The 17,038-nt window shown below is 37.1% G+C and overlaps 1 protein-coding gene across 1 annotated transcript; it reads left to right on the top strand.

The window, feature by feature from the left end:
• Positions 1–11,510: 11,510 nt before the first annotated feature.
• Positions 11,511–13,055, top strand: DMAC1 (distal membrane arm assembly component 1). The gene is made up of 2 exons (XM_012451387.2): positions 11,511–11,851; positions 12,657–13,055. Exons 1-2 carry the CDS (start codon positions 11,575–11,577, stop codon positions 12,719–12,721), a joined length of 342 nt encoding a protein of 113 aa, XP_012306810.1. The 5' UTR covers positions 11,511–11,574; the 3' UTR covers positions 12,722–13,055.
• Positions 13,056–17,038: the final 3,983 nt, after the last annotated feature.

Raw genomic sequence — 17,038 nt, forward strand, 5'->3', positions numbered from 1 at the left:
AATAAGCTAGGTTATGCTACAGTAACAAATAACTTTAAATCCCAGGAACTTAATACAACAAAAGTTTATTTCTCTCTCACCCTACATATCATAGCAGGTAATGAGAAGTATCTGTTCATTCTAATTACCAGGGACCAAGGCTGACCAGGCTTCATTGCAATCTGAACACCTGCAATCACTATGGCAGTGGTGATCACAGGAGGGTGTGTTAGAAAGAACAGACAGAAAAGCAAGGACATTGCAGCCGCAAATATCAGAAAGAATCAGCAAAGCATAATTCTTGAAAGTGAAGGGCACACTTTGAGATGCAGAATGTTAAGTCCTTAGTTCCATACACACAGTTTTGTTCCATGAAGAAAAGAAGGTAGAGTTCCACAAGGAAACCCACCAGCCAAGAAGGCATGTACCCAGGAAGTACATGGTTTCTGCAGCAGTGTAGAGGAAAAAAGACTGACTTATAAAACCCCAAAGCTGCCTATACTACTCGCTGAAGAGAAAAGAGGGCTATATGAACTCACATGCCACTCCCTGAACTACAGGGGACATCACAGCTAGCCTGGAACTTGGTTCTGTCTCTTTGCTGATACAAATCTTCTTTTATAGCTGGGAAATAGCAACCTTTCAAAGATGGTTCATTTTAAAAGTAATCAATGCAGGATATTCAAAGGTATACTAAGAAAAAAAGAGGGAAAAGAATGAAAGAAATAAGAAACACAAATGGTAGATTCATGATAACATCCAGAAAAATATTGTCATGGAGCACATAAACATCATGACCAAACATTTCTCCCTGAATTTTAAAACTGCAAGGAAGCGATCAGGTGTATGAAGCAAGAACTCAAAGTACAAATAAAAGAACAAGGAATGAGATGATTAGACAGCAGGAGATGAGAAAATATGAGTTGTCAGAGCTCAATAAACTCAGTGGAAGAAAAAATTTAAGCAATCTCAGTTATAAGGGCAAAAATATAAATGAAAACAGATACTTGTACAAGCATATTAGGAGCAAAAAGAAAAATGAAATGAATTCGTGAGAAAAGGAAAGAAGATATAACAGTGTACACAATTGGAATTCTTGAAGAAAAAAATATATAACAAATGTTTAAAGTGCATGCCCAGGTTGGCGACAGTACAGGAAGAAGAAGTGATGTGGCTGTTATGTCCCTGGGCCCACACTAGGCTCTGAGTGCAGGGGACAGGGGCATGGCATGCCACACTGCCCTGTTACTCCCTTTTCCTGTGCCAATGCTACAGCCTACCACTCTCAGGCCACTGCCCACCCCAAAGTCTATGGAAGTAATGAAGATTCCCAAGGGAGACATACTTTTCTGAACCTATGAGCTGACTTAGTCTGGACTGACATGTTTGTCACTGGAATTACAAAGAGATCACAAAAAACAGCTACTGCTCATTCTGGAAAGAGAAAAGATAAAGCCATGTGAAAGTATGAAAATCCAGCAGAATATGGACAAAAATGTAGCTCCTCATCTGCAATTTCTTTCTTCTTTAGAAATGGAGGCCCACCACAGAAACACCTGCAGAAATCTAGGGGGGTCTTTTAACATGACCTAATTTCTGCATCAGCAACAGAATAAGCCAGGAGAGCCATGTATTTTATTGAAAGCAAAGCTCCAAAAGGTGACCAAACACTTAACAAATGCACACACAATAAAAAAAAAAAATTTATCTAAAGAGGTATATGGAGTTCCTTGAGGTTAAGAATGAAAGAGTAAGGAAAGAAAATAAACAACCAAATACTTAAAAGGATCCAGTCTTCAGAAAAGACCCAATAAAAAAGGAGCCATAGGTAGATACTGATTTTGTAGAAAAATATCAGCGTTATGGATCTCATCACCACGTTTAGAAACTTCAACAACCTCATCAATCTGGCAGAGGTTTGCAACAACTGCATGCAAAGCCAGGGAGCTCTAATACCCAGTTTTCTCTTTAATTTTCCATCTCAAAACTCCTTTGCCTAGAAAAATTCTTAGAGGAATATTCTTCTTGAGAATATTTGGAAAGGACCTATAATCAAGTAGAATGGAAGAGCATACAAGAGGGAGGAGAAATAATACAGGTCATATACAACAACATGTGGAAAGCTACCACACCAGGGACACTCCAAGAAGTGCATCATCTGTCAGTATTTCTGAAGAAATGGCAGACTTGTGACTTTAAGAAACAGTCACTGTGAAATATGCAGCATAACAAATTCATTGACTCAAGCTAAGGAGTTCAGATTTGGTAGATATTAAACTCGGAAGTTCAGCTTATCCTATTATAGAACAAATGACTACTGGAATACCTTTCCAAGAAGCAATTATTTTTCTTTTCTTAGGATTATAAATGTATAAAATATGTTTTATGTAATAATTTATAACATCATAAAAGATAGCTCAACACAAATTTTAATATGAAAGCCCAAGGATCACTGTATTCATTCATTTTATTATGTCAATTTGATTAATTTTTATGAAAAGTATAAGTTACGTACCTTTCCAGATGAAACTGTATGCACCACACTTTACACTACTTTAATGTAAAGATGATATTAAGACTAACAGAACCCTTTCAACTTCTATTTTATAAGGAAAGAAATGAATGATTAATTCTGCTCTTTTCTTAAAGATCAGTCTACATTAATTAATCAAGATGCTTTGTAAATTTAACTTTTTTGTTTGTCATCTAGTGCATTGTTCAAAAATATTCAATAAATTATCCTTTGCCTGTAATGATGAATGAGTAGAAGTAATGCTAGTTGGCTGTATTTGGTTATAAGAAAGTAATAAAGTAACTGTGTTTTTAAAATGATATAATTCAGATAAACATTCCTGAAATAAATGATAAGAATCTGTTTATATAGAAAGTGTATTGCTTATGCCTGGGAAAACTGAACTAGAATAGTCAGCAAAGATTTTACTAGACTTCAACAATTTAAGAAAGGAAGGAAGGAAAAAAGAAAGGGAGGGAGGGAAAAGAAAATCATTTGGGCATTCAGGCAAAAAGATCTAGTTGCTTACATCAGAAAATAAATTGGCCCGGCCTCAGAATTCTCCACAGCAAGGTTCAATGTCAGAAAATAGTAGAGTAACCCAAAATCCATAAAGAAAGAAACTGCTGTCCCAAGCAGTTATATATACTTTCTGTCTGAGCCTAGGTTTTTGAGTGCAGTCTTGAGACAATAGTTTAATCAAGTGCATGTATTAGTTTTCTGCAGCCATTGTAACAAATTACCACACACTTGGTGGCTTGAAACAACAAAAGTACGTTCTCTCACCATTCTGGAGGCCAGAGTTCAAAATCAGAATTGCTGAGCTAAAATCAAGGTGTCAACAGGGCCAAGGTCCCTCTGGAAGTTCTTGGGAAATGTTGTGCTTTGGCTCCTTCCAGCTTCTGGTGGCTGCCAGCAGTCCTTGATATGTGGCTGCCTCAGTCCAATCTCTGCTTCTGTGGTATTCTTTGTGTAATTGCTGTGTGTAAATACTATATTCTGTGTGTAACTGCTCTCTGAATGTCTCTTATAAGGACACCTGTGACTGCATTTAGGCCTGACTAGATAACCCATCACAATCAACTCATCTCAAGATCCTTAATCACTTCTGCGAAGATCCTTTTCCATATATGCTAACATTTACGGATTCCACACTGGTTAAATAAATTAAGGGATTAAAAGAATTGTTGGGTACTGTCTTTTCTACTCAATACAAACAAACTTATTTTATGGGGGTAGGCAGAGTGTTTTTCTCTCTCATTCAGGCTGAAGTGCCGTGGCACGATCATCATTTACTGCAGTCTCAAATTCCCGGGCTCAAGCAATTCTCCCACCTCAACCTCCTGAGTAGCTAGTACTACAAGCATGCATCACAATGCCCGGCTAATTTTTTCATTTGTTCATAGAGACAGGATCCTGCTATGTTTCTCAGCCTGGTCTTGAACTCCTGGCCTCAAGGGATACTCCCTCCTTAGCCTCCCAAAGTGCTGAGATGACAGGTGTGTACCACAATATCTGGCCAAAACAAACTTGAAAACTAGTATAAAATTGATAATATTCCAAAGATGTATAATTTATAAAATATATGTATATATATGTAATTGCCAACAGAAAATTTAAACAGCTTTCCAAAATAGAAAGGAACCTATTCAAATAACCTGCTTGCCCCCACAAAAAATGAAGTTACTGAACTAGAAAATTTCACAGGGAAATTCTACTAAAAGTTTTAAAAAGCAGGTAATTTCAATGGCATTTAAACTATTCCAGAGTCCAGAAAAAAGGAGTATCTTCAAACTGTTTTTTACGAAGTAGACATAATAGTGATCACCTAAATCAATAGATTGCAAGCAAACACACACACACACACACACACACACAACTACCAATCACATTTCAGAGGTTTATCAGAATGCACTCATAATTCAATATTAGGATTTCTGGAAATCAAGAGGCTTTTTATAGTTAAACAATAATCAGTCAGAAGATACAATAGAAGGAAAAAATCCCTTACTTTCAGTAATAACACAAAAGATAAAATGTCTGAAATAAAATGTGTGAGACCATTATGAAAAGACTTTAAAAGGCTACAGAGGAATACAAAAGATAGGAATGAAAGAAAAAGCATTCCATGTCCTTGGATAAGATGACTCCACATCATAAAGATGTCATTTCTTCCTAAATTAGCCTATAATTTTAATAGAAGCCTAATAAAGGTGTCATTGTCTTTTGTTATAATGATCAACCTGACTCAAAAGTGCATGTGGAAAAATAAACAAGCAAAAATAGCCAAGAAAATCTGAAAGAGAAGATAATAGGGCAAGCCAGTCTCCAAGTACTAACACAGTATAGAGATTTGGCAATTAAAATAATGTGATATTGGCATGCAAATTAATAGGCAGATCATGGAATAGAATATCAAGTCCAGGAATAGACACAAATATATACGTGTGTGTGTATGTGTGTGTGTGTGTGTGTGTGTGTGTATAAATACATACCTCTCTATATAATATAGACATAATATACATAATAAATATATACATATATATTTACGTATATATTTTAGAAAATGGCATTTAATTTTTTAAATTGTATTTATTGATTGATTTCTAATTAATTAAGTTTTTTAATAGAGATAGCATCTCACCATATTGCCCAAGCTGGAGTGCAGTGGGTATGCCCAGGCATGATTACAGTGCACTACAGTCTCACATTCCAGGACTCGAGCTATCCTTCCACCCAGCCTCCCGGGTAGCTGCAACTATAGGCTAAAAGTGACATTTTAAATAGGTAGTAAAAAGGCAGATTATTTGATAAATAATATTGAGACATCTGGGTTAGCCTCTGAGGGTAAAAAATCTGATCCTATTATTGACACCTAATAACAGGATAAATTTCAAATGTATTAAAATTTTTAAGTGTCAAAAAAAAGGCTGAAATATTTTAAACATGAAAAAAAAAGGCTGAAAAAGGCAGAAAGAAACCATAGAAAGTGGAGGGCCTTTCTAAACATGGCATGAAACTTAGAAGCTGTAAAAGGAAAGATCAACTCAAGTATATGTTTTATAAAATGTGCATAGTAAAAAGTAAAACAAAGTCAAATGACAAATATCAAATTGGGAGAAAAATATTCATACTTTATATCACAGACAAAAGGTTAACTCATCTAATGTGTAGAGTCCTGATAAGTCAATGAGAAAACGGCAATCTAATGGAAAAATGGATACACTATATTGACAGTTCACAGAAAAATAAATATGAATTGCCCTTAACCATACTTAAGAAGCTCACTCATTAAAAAAAAGGAAAATGAAACCATTTATCATATATTAGATTGGCAGAGATCAAAGATCAAGGATTCAGTTTTGAAGAACAGCATGAAGAAACAGGTCTTCTTGTACTAGTGAGAGTGTATGACTTCTATGGAGGGCAATTTGGTACTATCCATTAAGCTTATAATTAGCACACATACCTTTAAAATATGTCCTATTCTAAGATAGACTCATATGGTTTTGATATGATGTATATACAAATTTATTTATTGTGACACTATCTGTAGTAGCAAGAGTGTAGAAGCAGTCTAAATATCCATTAGCATCTACTGATATGAGGGCACTCACATAATATGCTCACAAAATGGAATACTCTAGAGCCATACAAAAGCATGAAGAAGTTCTTTACATACTGACTGATATGCAGTGAACGCTAAAATCATTGGAGAAAAAACACACATAGAGAGGCAAACCCCTCTGAAAAGACACACGAGAAACTGGTAACACCAGTTGTCAGGGAAGAATAACTGAGTGGCTGGGGGACAGGAGTGTGAAGCACACTTTCAATATATACCCTTTTACATCTTTTGCACTTTTTATATTTATAAATAAATAGAAAACAACACAAGACCTTGTGAGTCAAAAATGCCAAAATGAACTGTAGATATAACAAATAGTAAAAGAAATAAACACAATGAAGAAGAAAATGAATAAATTTAGTTTTTGACCTTCTCCTACTAGTTTCCTTCCCTTAAAATAAAGATGTCTTCCAATTACAGTTTTGCTCACTTTCATCAGCATCTCCCCTTATTCTCAGACCCTTCTGTTTCTTTTATCTCAAGAGGTGTGTTAATGCTTCCAGTAATTTTCCAATCAAAACTATGGTAGTCCATCTCATTGCAATGTGTGCTATGCAGTTTGAAGACACATAGGTTCTGTTGAAACCATCTTTGAATTTTGGAGGGATATCACAATAAAATAGCAACAAAGCCTAAAATAGTTCATTTGAGATAATCATAAGAGAATAAACCCACCTTTTGGAAAGTACTTGAAAGAAACACAAATTACAATAAAATCCTGCCTGTTCTTTGGATATAGTGTTATGGGGCTATTTTAATAGTATTTATTTGGAGAACCAATGATGTTCTCTCCTGACAGAAGATAAGCTTTTAGATAAAACAAGAATTAATAAAATCACATGTCAAGTAAGCATGGTATCCATGGAGATGCACAAGTCCATATATTGTGATGTGAGAAAATATTGAAATTTCTATTTCTATTATTTTACCTTATCCTTATACAAGGTAGTATATTAATATACAATTTATAAATAAGAAATGTGCATAAATGATAGTGTATGCTCAATCTTTTTTATCTATAGGGTGTTCAGTCAAAATTTTTGGCAACAATTGCCAAATGATGTATTTGTTCCTATATAAATAAGAAGAAATTACATAGCTATAAATTGTTGTATCAAACAGTGGGAAGCAGCAGCCACAAATTGTGAATTTCTAAGTGAAAAACTAGTGAATTCATTTGGTATGGCACTCAGTGCGACGCCATCTGAAGAAAGATTCCTAATAAGTAGTAGGATTTTCCAGTCAGGAAAAAATGTTAGAGATCAACTAGTCCAAATCTTATTTCAGACATGATTTACCTGAGGTCCAGAGAAGATAAATCATATTTTATATGTCACATGGGTAGTTCATAGTGATAAAGCAAGGTATAGAACCCAAATCTCCCACACCTCTTTGTCTTCCTACTACACACGCACACACACATGCGCGCGCGCACACACACACACACACCTTTCTATAGATAGATATAAATATACATAGATATATAGATATGTATATGTGGATCTCTCTCTCATATATGTGTGTGTACATATATAAAGACCCTCTTTATTTATATGTGCCATGTAATGTATATATGAATAGAGAGTGTCTTTGAAATCAAGCACTTAGCCAAACCAGTATTCTCACTATTTTATTTTATCCTTAAATATCCATATCTTTATTTTTTCCTTTTTTAACCTTCCTAAAATCACATCTTATTGCAGAAAGTGGAATAGAATGTTTTTATCTTGTTAATTTTTAAAGCCAATCTAAAGGAAAATAGTTTAAGTCCAAAGTTATTCCTATATTCACCCATCTCCTCTAAGAGAAACAAACTCAAAACTCTAAATGTCATTATTTCTTGCTAGTACTCCTCTGAGAACGACCAACATAAGAAATGCATACTCAAAACCCAAAGAAAATGAAAAGTGAAATGAGCTGGGAGTGGATGATACAGAAGTTTAATTGCAAAGACAATATCAGAATTAAAAGATCATTCTTAAGAGATGATAAGAAAGTAAACTAGAAAAAAAAAAAAAACAGATTCTATATGAATTCCTCGTATCTATGAGCCTGATTCTGGGGTTGATTTTTTCCAAAGCTCTCAAAAAAACAATGCCATGACTATGACATAATTCAGATCATGTCTTTAAGAAAGAAGCTAAAGAGAAATAAAAAGTATTTATCCAGGTAATTCAAATCAATTATTAATATTTTGATCACATTTGTGTAGTCTCTTCGCAATATTTACAGGTTGTGTTTATGATATTTGACTGTATTCAAAGATACTGGTTTCAACTATGGCTATGGCACTTAGCCAGTTTTGTCATATAATGGGAAAACTTAATCTGCCATGTTGAGTGAGGAAGATTAAATGGCATAATGCTTAGCAAAGTACAGGCATATCTTACTTCATTATGCTTCCCTTCACTATACATGGCAGATATTGTATATTTTACAAATAGAAAGTTTTGTGGCAACGCTGTGTAGAGCAAGCCTATTAGCACAATTTTTCCAACAGTATATGTCTCACTCAAGTCTCTGTCACATTTTGGTAATTCTTACAATATTTCAAACTTTTCCATTACTATTGTATCTATTATGGTGATCTGTGATCAGTGATGTTTGACGTTACTATTGGAATAATTTTAGGGGAGCATGAACCACACCCAAAGAAGATGGTGAACTTAATAAAAATGTGTGTTTTGACTGCTCCACCTACCAGCCATTGCCCTCTGTACTTCTCCTCTGTATTTGATGACATGCAAAAATATTGAAATTAGGCCAGTTAATAACCTGACAATGGCTTCTAACTGTTCACGTGAAGGGAAGACTCAAACTTCTCTCAATTTAAGTCAAAATCTAGAAATGATGATTAGTGAGGAAGGCACGCTGGAAGCTAGGACAGGCTGGAATCTAGGCCAAACAGCCAAGCTGTGAATGCAAAGGAAAAGTTCTTGAAGGAAGTTAAAAGTGCTACTCCAGTGAACACACCAATGATAAGAAAGTGAAACAGCCATATTGCTGTTACAGAAAAAGTTTTGGTCATGTGGATAGAAGATCAAAACAGCCACAACATTCCCTTAAGTCAAGACCTTGACTCTTTAATTTTATGAAGGCTGAGGGAGGCGAGAAAGCTGCAGAAGAAAAGTTGGAAGTTAGCGATGTTCGTTCATGTGATTTAAAAAAAAAAAAGCTGTCTTCATAACATAAAAGTGCAAGGTGAAGCAGCAAGTACTAGTGTAAAAGCTGCAGCAAGTCATCAAAGAGACCTAGCTTAGGTAATTCATAACAGATAATCAGTATAGATGAAGCAGCATTCTATTAATAAAAGATGCCATCTAGGACTTTCATAACTAGAGAGGAGAAGTCAATGTTTGGCTTCACGCTTCAAATCTGACTTTCCTGTTAGAATCTAATATAGCTGATGACTTCAAATTGAAGCTAATCCTCATTTAACTTTCTGGAAATGCTAGTGCCCTTAAGAATTATGCTAAGTCTTCTCTACCTGTGCTTTATTATCTGAACAACAAAACCTGATGACAGCACATCTGTTTACAGCACATCTGTTTACAGCATGGTTTACTGAATATTTTAAGTTTATTGTTGAAATTTCTTGCTCAGAAAAAAAGATTCCTTTCAAAATATTACTGCTCATTGACAATGTACCTAGTTACTCAAGAGCTGTAATGGAAATGTACAAAGAGATTAACACTGTTTTCACAACTGCTAACACAACATCCATTCTGCAGCCTACAGATCAAGGAGTCATTTTGACATTCAAGTTTTATTATTTAAGAAATATATTTTTGTAAGGCTATAGCAGCCATAGATAGTGATTCCTCTGATGAATCTGGTTAAAGTAAGTTGAAAACCTTCTGGAAAAGATTCACCATTCTGATGCCATTAAGAATATTTGTGATCCATGGGAGGAGATCAAAAATATCTCTAACTAGATATTGGAAGAAGTTGATTCCAACCTTTATGAGCAACTAAGAAGCATTCAAAACTTTAGATGGAGTAAGTAACTGCAGATGTGGTGGAAACAGCAAGAGAACTAGAACTAGAAGTGGAACCTGATGATGTGACAGAATTGCCACAATCTCATGATAAAACTTGAACAGATGAGGGGTTACTTCCTATAGTTGAAGAAAGTGGTTTTTTGAGATGGAATCTACTGGTGAAGATGCTATGAACATTGTCAAAAAGTTGGACAAAGGACTCCAATTTTGAAAGAAGTTATACGGTGGTTATTAAAATGCTATAAAATGACGTTGCATGTTACAAATAAGTATTTCGTTAAAGGGAAGAGTCAATTCTTGCAACAAATATCATTATTGTCTTATTTTAAGAAATTGCCACAGTCACCCCAACCTTCAGCAACCACTACCTTAATCAGTTAGCAGCCATCAACATCGAGGCCAGCCAGACCCCCAACCAGCAAAAAGATAAGGAGTGGCCGAGTGCGGTAGCTCATGCCTGTAATCCCAGCACTTTGGGAGGCTGACGCAGGTGGATCACCTGAGGTCGGGAGTTTCAGAGCAGCCTGGCCAATATGGTGAAAACCAGTCTCTACTAAAAACATAAAAATTAGCCAGGCATGGTGGCAGGCACCTGTAATCCCAGCTACTCGGGAGGCTGAGGTAGGAGAATCGCTTGAACCTGGGAGGCGGAGGTTGCGCCATTGCACTCCAGCCTGGGCAACAAGAGTGAAACTCCATCTCAAAAAAAAAAAAAAAAAAGATTAGGACTTACTGAAGGCTCAGGTAATCGTTGCCATTTTTTGGCAAGATTTTGTTTTTAATTAAGAGATATATATATACACACACACACACACACACACACACACACTGTTTTTTAGACACAATGCTATTGCACATTTAATAGACTACAGAATAAACAACTTTCATATGCACCGAGAAGCCAAAAAAATGTCATGGCTTGCTTTATTGAGATATTTGCTGTATTGTGGTGGTCTGGAACCAAACCTGCAGTATCTTCATGGTATGTCTGTATCTTGCACATGATTATGCATGTATAAAATTCAACTCCTTGATTCATAGGCCTCTGGATAAGAGATAGGACATGCCCAAGGTCTCGCAGTTCATGTGAGGCAGGAAACTCAGAGACTCAGACTTCCCCTCTAAGGAGACTGAAAGGTGATGCATTTTAGTGAGTAGTGATTACAGAATTTCTAAAACAGCGAGCAGTGGTGGTGGGGGTGCAGGGGGGGTTGGAATTAGCCTCCAGCGCATCCAAGGTTGTTGCTGTCACAGAAATCCAGCAGGAACTGGCAGCTTTCTTTCACCCTTTCCCCGTCTGAGGCGGAGGGGAACTTCATTTCCCAGCAGGCCTTAGGCTTCCTCCCGCGCACGGCACTGGCGTCCCTGCGTTCTGCTTTCCGGCGCTCTGCTTTCCGGCGCATCCTGTACGTCAGTTTAACCAGACTCCCAAAGTTGAGGCCGAGATCCACGACATGGGGTCTGAGACATCCCAACCTCTTCAGTCCTTCAAGATCGATGAGCCTCCCGATACCACTGCCGCGCCCGCCAAGCCTGCGCCCCCAGCTACACCCGGAGCGCCGAACTCCCCAGCAGAACCCCGCCTGTTTAATAACTGCTGGAGCTGTCGCGTGCTCTCTGGGTTGGGGCTGCTGGGGGCGGGCGGATACGTGTACTTGGTGGCACGGAAGCCCTTGAAGATGGGATATCCCCCGAGTCCAGGGACTATTACTCAGATGGTCATCGGCATCAGTGAGAATCAGGGCACTGCACTTGGGCGGGTCGGGGATCTGAGTGGTAGAGGAGGGAAACAGAGCAGCCACGTGGGCGGGGAGGCGGGGCGCTTTTGCTGGTCAGGTGGTGGGGGCACCTTAAACAAGGTGGGGAGAGGAAGTTGGAACGCCTTTCTTTTTTAAATTTAAATCAGCAGTATTTCTTGAGAACCCTTATTAGGCTCAGTCCTTTTAACTCTCAGAATAGCTGTTAGAAGTAGGTATGATTATAATATTCTCATTTTACTACGGAGCAAACCGAGGCAAAGAGGAGTATTGTGTTCATGGTCAGGAAATGACAGTCACTAGATCACAGGTATATCAGATCCCAAAGCCCATACTTTTTCTTCAGGTCCCGGAGAAGGCCTGAGCGAGGGCACTTTACCTTAGTTTAAGAAATTTGCCTTAAAGCCCACAACTTTAGACGTGGGTTCTAAGCTCACCTACTTGGTACACTTGGGCAATGTGGCCCACAGTCCTGTTCTGTGATCGTCAAGATGTCATCCAGTAAAATGTAATGATTATTTTAGCTTTCAAACCGATTGTCAGTGAATAGAATTCTGTCTTACTTTCTTGATCCTGTATAGGTAAATTCTACAGGATGTTCTTTTTTTTCCTTTCAGAATTTTTTTTTTCTTTTTCTGTGCTTCACTCACCTATAAGAAAGATAGAATGGTAATATATCCTCCAGAAGTGTTGTGAGGGTTAAATAAGATGGGTATATGTGAAACACTTGGTAAATGAAAATGCAGCATACAGGTAAGATATTGTTGTTTTTTCCCTAGGCATTGCCACCTGGGGTATCGTTATCTTGGCAGATCCCAAAGGGAAGGCCTACCGCGTTGTTTGAAAGTACCACCAGTCAATTTGTCTTCTCCTGTCCGTGTCCCCTTGACACACAGAGCAGACATGGAGTTTATGGACAGACAGTTGTACATGGACAGACTTCAGTACTGTGGATACTACAAGACTAAAAAGACAATTATAGGTTGTCATTCTCTGGCTGTGTTTGTGGCTTTCATAGGTTTCACAGGAACCAATAAATCCCTCGGAGAAGTAAACAGGTTCTGTGTCTTATCTGGGAAGGGGAATATAATTTATATTTAATTGTTTAATTACTTAAACATATGATTGTATGTCTTATTGCATATATTATATATAATAAACAAATATGTTTAGTTGTATACTTAATATAATTTTTTAAAACTTTTAAATAGAGGAAATGATAAACCAATAGGAAAATTAGCTATTTTTATTATTTTAAAGAGTTCTTTTTATTTCTTCCATAATTGGATTAATACCTGTTATCAACCTAACAACCATGGGTGGGCCCCATGCAATATATAAAAGTACATGAAACTTTATATATATCTGCTACTCATACTTTATAAGGCATTTTCAAACCCATCATCTTAGGAGCTTCACAGCTAATCTGAGGTAGTTACTTCATTGGAGGTAAACTCAAAACACAAGAAAGAGCCCACATGATTTGCCTAGGGTCATTCAGTAAGTCACTAACGGAGCTAGAACTTGTCAGTTTTTTGTTTTAGTCTTTCATGGAGGTAAGAATAACCATTATGAAACATAATCATATAAATCAGTATATAATAAAAGACTGAAATATCACAAGAAACATTCAAAACCTTTAGAAAAAAAGATATTTTGTTCTTTTCCTACAAGGTATGTTTCTGCAATGATTTTGAGATAAATACTCAAACATACGTAGTTCATTTCTAAGAGAAGTCCATGTTTTCTACTAGTTGGGTTTTGTTACCCTGAGAGACTATGACTTCTTTGTAAAGGTATATAAAGTCCTTTTTAAAGTAGAAAGCCACTGTTAAACTCAGCTGCTAATCATAGTGTATATGTTTGGAATGACATGTTGAGCAAGTACCTTCAAGGCTGTGGCTTTTTGCAATATTATGTGGAAGTGCCTACGTCTATTTAGCCTCACAGATGACTTTAGTGTCTTGTATTTTCTACATCAGAGTTCATAGTGGGGATAGTGCTATATATGTCTATGCAATTGAGAAGGAAAACACTTCAAACCTAAAGAAGGCAACACAATATTATTTATATGAAATCCACAATGCAGTTACGCAGTGTTCATGACTATAGAAGTTTTAAGTTGGAAGAGACCATAGATGACCCAAAGCAGATCACATATGGTCATTCATACACCTAAAATACCTATAAAGACAGTTGTTCCCTGCTTTAAAAGGCAGTCTGTTCTACTGATGAACGGCTTTAGTGTGAACATTTCCTTAGGTTAAGCCAAAAGCACATAAACCCAACTTACTGGTCTTGGCTTGACCTACTGAGTAAACAATAACTCTTAAACATACATACAATAGACCCTTGAACAACACAGGAGGTAACAGCACTGACCATTTGCTCAGTGGAGAATCTGCATATAACTTGACTTCCCAAAAACTTAACCAGCAGTTAGTCTACCATTGATTGGAAGCCTCACTGATAACATAAAGCAGTTAGCACATAGTTTTTGTGTTGTGTTATATACTGTATTCTTACAAGAAGGTAAACTAGAGAAAAGAAAATGTTATTAAGAAAGTAATATAGTCACTATTCATTAAGTGGAAGTGAATCATCCTAAAGGTCTTCCTCCTCATCTTCATGCTGAGTAGTCTGAGGAACAGGAGGAAGAGGAGTTGGTCTTGCTGTCTCAGTGGCAGAGGTGGAAGAAGATCCACAGAGAAGTGGACCAGTGCAGTTCAAACCTGTGTTGCTTGGGTCAACTGAATTATAATAGCATTTTAATGTTTTTCTCAGACTTTTACAAGTGTGAATCTGAGCTTTTTCTGAATAAACCTGACTTCTTACCATTAATAATGCCAAAGTATCTGTGTTTGGTTCTTCCCAACTTGGAACAACTTGACTGAGTATGGGCAAAATATTGTTCTACCATGTCTATAATGTGGGAAGAAGCAGAAGGAAAATCTGCATTTGTAGTTAAAAGTTGTTTGTTTTTAAGTGTACTCCAAAATCTGATCTCTGCCAGTGCTAACCCAGGAATTCAATTTTGTTTTAGGGATGAGTCTGATCTTCACAGAGAGGTTTCAGAGACAAAAGAGACATCACCTTAATCTTTCAATACAGAGAGTTCACTTAGTGTCCCCAGTATCTTTCCTTTTGTTGAAGATGAGGTGGAGTAAACCGGATAAATGGGCTCCAGGATCAATGAATTATAACTCAGTCATGTAAGAAAACCAGCTTAATTATGATTTGTAGACTTTACAATCCCTTTACAGCATGGAAAAGAGAGTTTATAGTCTCATTATTACCTATAGCAAAGGAGAGAAGAGAAAAAGTACAAGAAGTAATTTAAAATGCACTTATGCATTTCTGTGGGATCCAGAGACCAAAATGTGAACATACATGTGAACACCGACTTTTATCAGTATCCAAGATAGCTCAACCTATACATAGTGAGTATAAACTATGGTATCTCGAGATGTTAAAGAAATCATTACAGCATATTTTGTTCCTATTGTGTATTGCACTGACTGGTCTGTATTGTGATCAGCTAGCAAAATGAACATATTAAAGGACCCATATACAGACTGACCCTCAAGATTCTGGGTAAGATAGGGGAGGGGGATGAGAGATCTTTTTTTTCCCCCTAGGCCAGTTGTGGAGACAGCTGTTGTTGGCAGCTCTGCAGACTCCCAAATGCAGAGCAGTTTCAAAAAACTTTCTGGAGTTTTACCTGGCTGAGACCAGTTGTAGAAACAGCTGTTTCTGGTGGACCTGGTAGTTAAGCATCTCAACCATGATTTGTACTTCAGCTCCACACTCAGCTTAGCATTTGCTCCCTGCTCCCTTTTAGGAATGGTTTCTCAGCCTGGTTGTGTCTAAGCCTGGAGGCTCCTGGAAGAAGCCAGTTGATTTGACAAAATTCATGCTCTTTAATTAAATATGTTCAGGGCAAGTATACGTTTACATACCCCCTCAAACCAGGCTTGGCCTCAACTGATTTATTACCAGGACTACATTACTATTCTTAAATATTAAAGAATAGTAAACAATTTTAGTTGAAAAGCTGCTTTTTTCTTGTTTGTTTTTGTTTTTGTTTTTTTTTTTTAGTGACAGATAAATTCTTGCCCTGACCCATTAATTATGTAGGTGTTAGGAGCACAACTCAAAGGTGAAAGACGCATAATTGCACATCATTCAGAGGTGTCCTAAGAGCATGGGGCAAAAATATGTCATTTTTCTAAACTGCATATCTCTTGACTTTGAAATCTTCACAACTTGTCATTCAAATATAAATGGAGTGTAGAGAAATAGCCAAAGGGTCAAATGTTAAATGCAGCAATGCCACAAAAAAATCACTGTTCAGTCCTGTGGCTGAACATGCATGTGTTTCAGGAATGTGGTAGAAGGGTCTTAAGATGGTCCCTGTCTCCACCTCTTGGGGTACACACACCTCCCAGTTATTCAGTCAAACACCATTCTAGGTGCTGCTGTGAAGGAATTTTGCAGATGTAATTAAGGTACCAGATCAGTTGACCATAAAATGGATTAATCAGAAGGGCTAATCATATGAGCCCAATAAATCTTCATCTGGAAGTCAGAGACAGGACAAGTCAGATTACAAGCATGAGGAGGATTTAGTGCTCCAGAAGTTCTTTGCTGGCCTGTAGAGAACAGCTCACGTCTATGTTGTGAACTGCCTCTGGGGGCCACGTGGCAAAGAACTGCAGCCAGCCTGAAGTTGCTGAGAGGAGCCCCCAACTGACAGCCAGAAGAGAAATGAGGACCTCAGTTTTATAACGGCAAGGAAATGGATTGCCGCCTATGACCTGTGAACTTGAGAACCAAGAACCACTACTACGAACAGCAGCTTGGCTTCAGCCTGGTAAGACCCTAAGCATAGTACCAGTCATATGAAACTGAGACAAATTTGTGTTAACTTGCTGAGTTTGTGATATTTTATTTCACAGCAATAGAAAACTAATACAAGGAATAGAGGCGTTTTGTGGTGGTATAGTCATAGTAGGTGGTACATGAGACTAAATACCATTCTGTATATTCAGGAAGTAACCAGAAAAAGCCATTTATTTGAAAACCATTTGTCTTCCCAGTAACTAACTTCACTTGTTCTTTTACTAGTGGTTTTCTTGGATCATTTTAATATGTGTTTATA

Source organism: Aotus nancymaae, unplaced genomic scaffold (genome assembly GCF_030222135.1).
Source record: "Aotus nancymaae isolate 86718 unplaced genomic scaffold, 86718_ANA_hifiasm-v0.15.2.pri h1tg000003l, whole genome shotgun sequence".
Classification (NCBI taxonomy): Eukaryota; Metazoa; Chordata; class Mammalia; order Primates; family Aotidae; genus Aotus; species Aotus nancymaae.

Bases quoted from the DNA above. Each gene is read 5' to 3' on its own strand.
- DMAC1 (XM_012451387.2), top strand. From the start codon at position 11,575: ATGGGGTCTGAGACATCCCAACCTCTTCAGTCCTTCAAGATCGATGAG. The intron at 11,852-12,656 runs GTGAGAATCAGG...TTTTTTCCCTAG, and splicing joins TCAGATGGTCATCGGCATCA to GCATTGCCACCTGGGGTATC.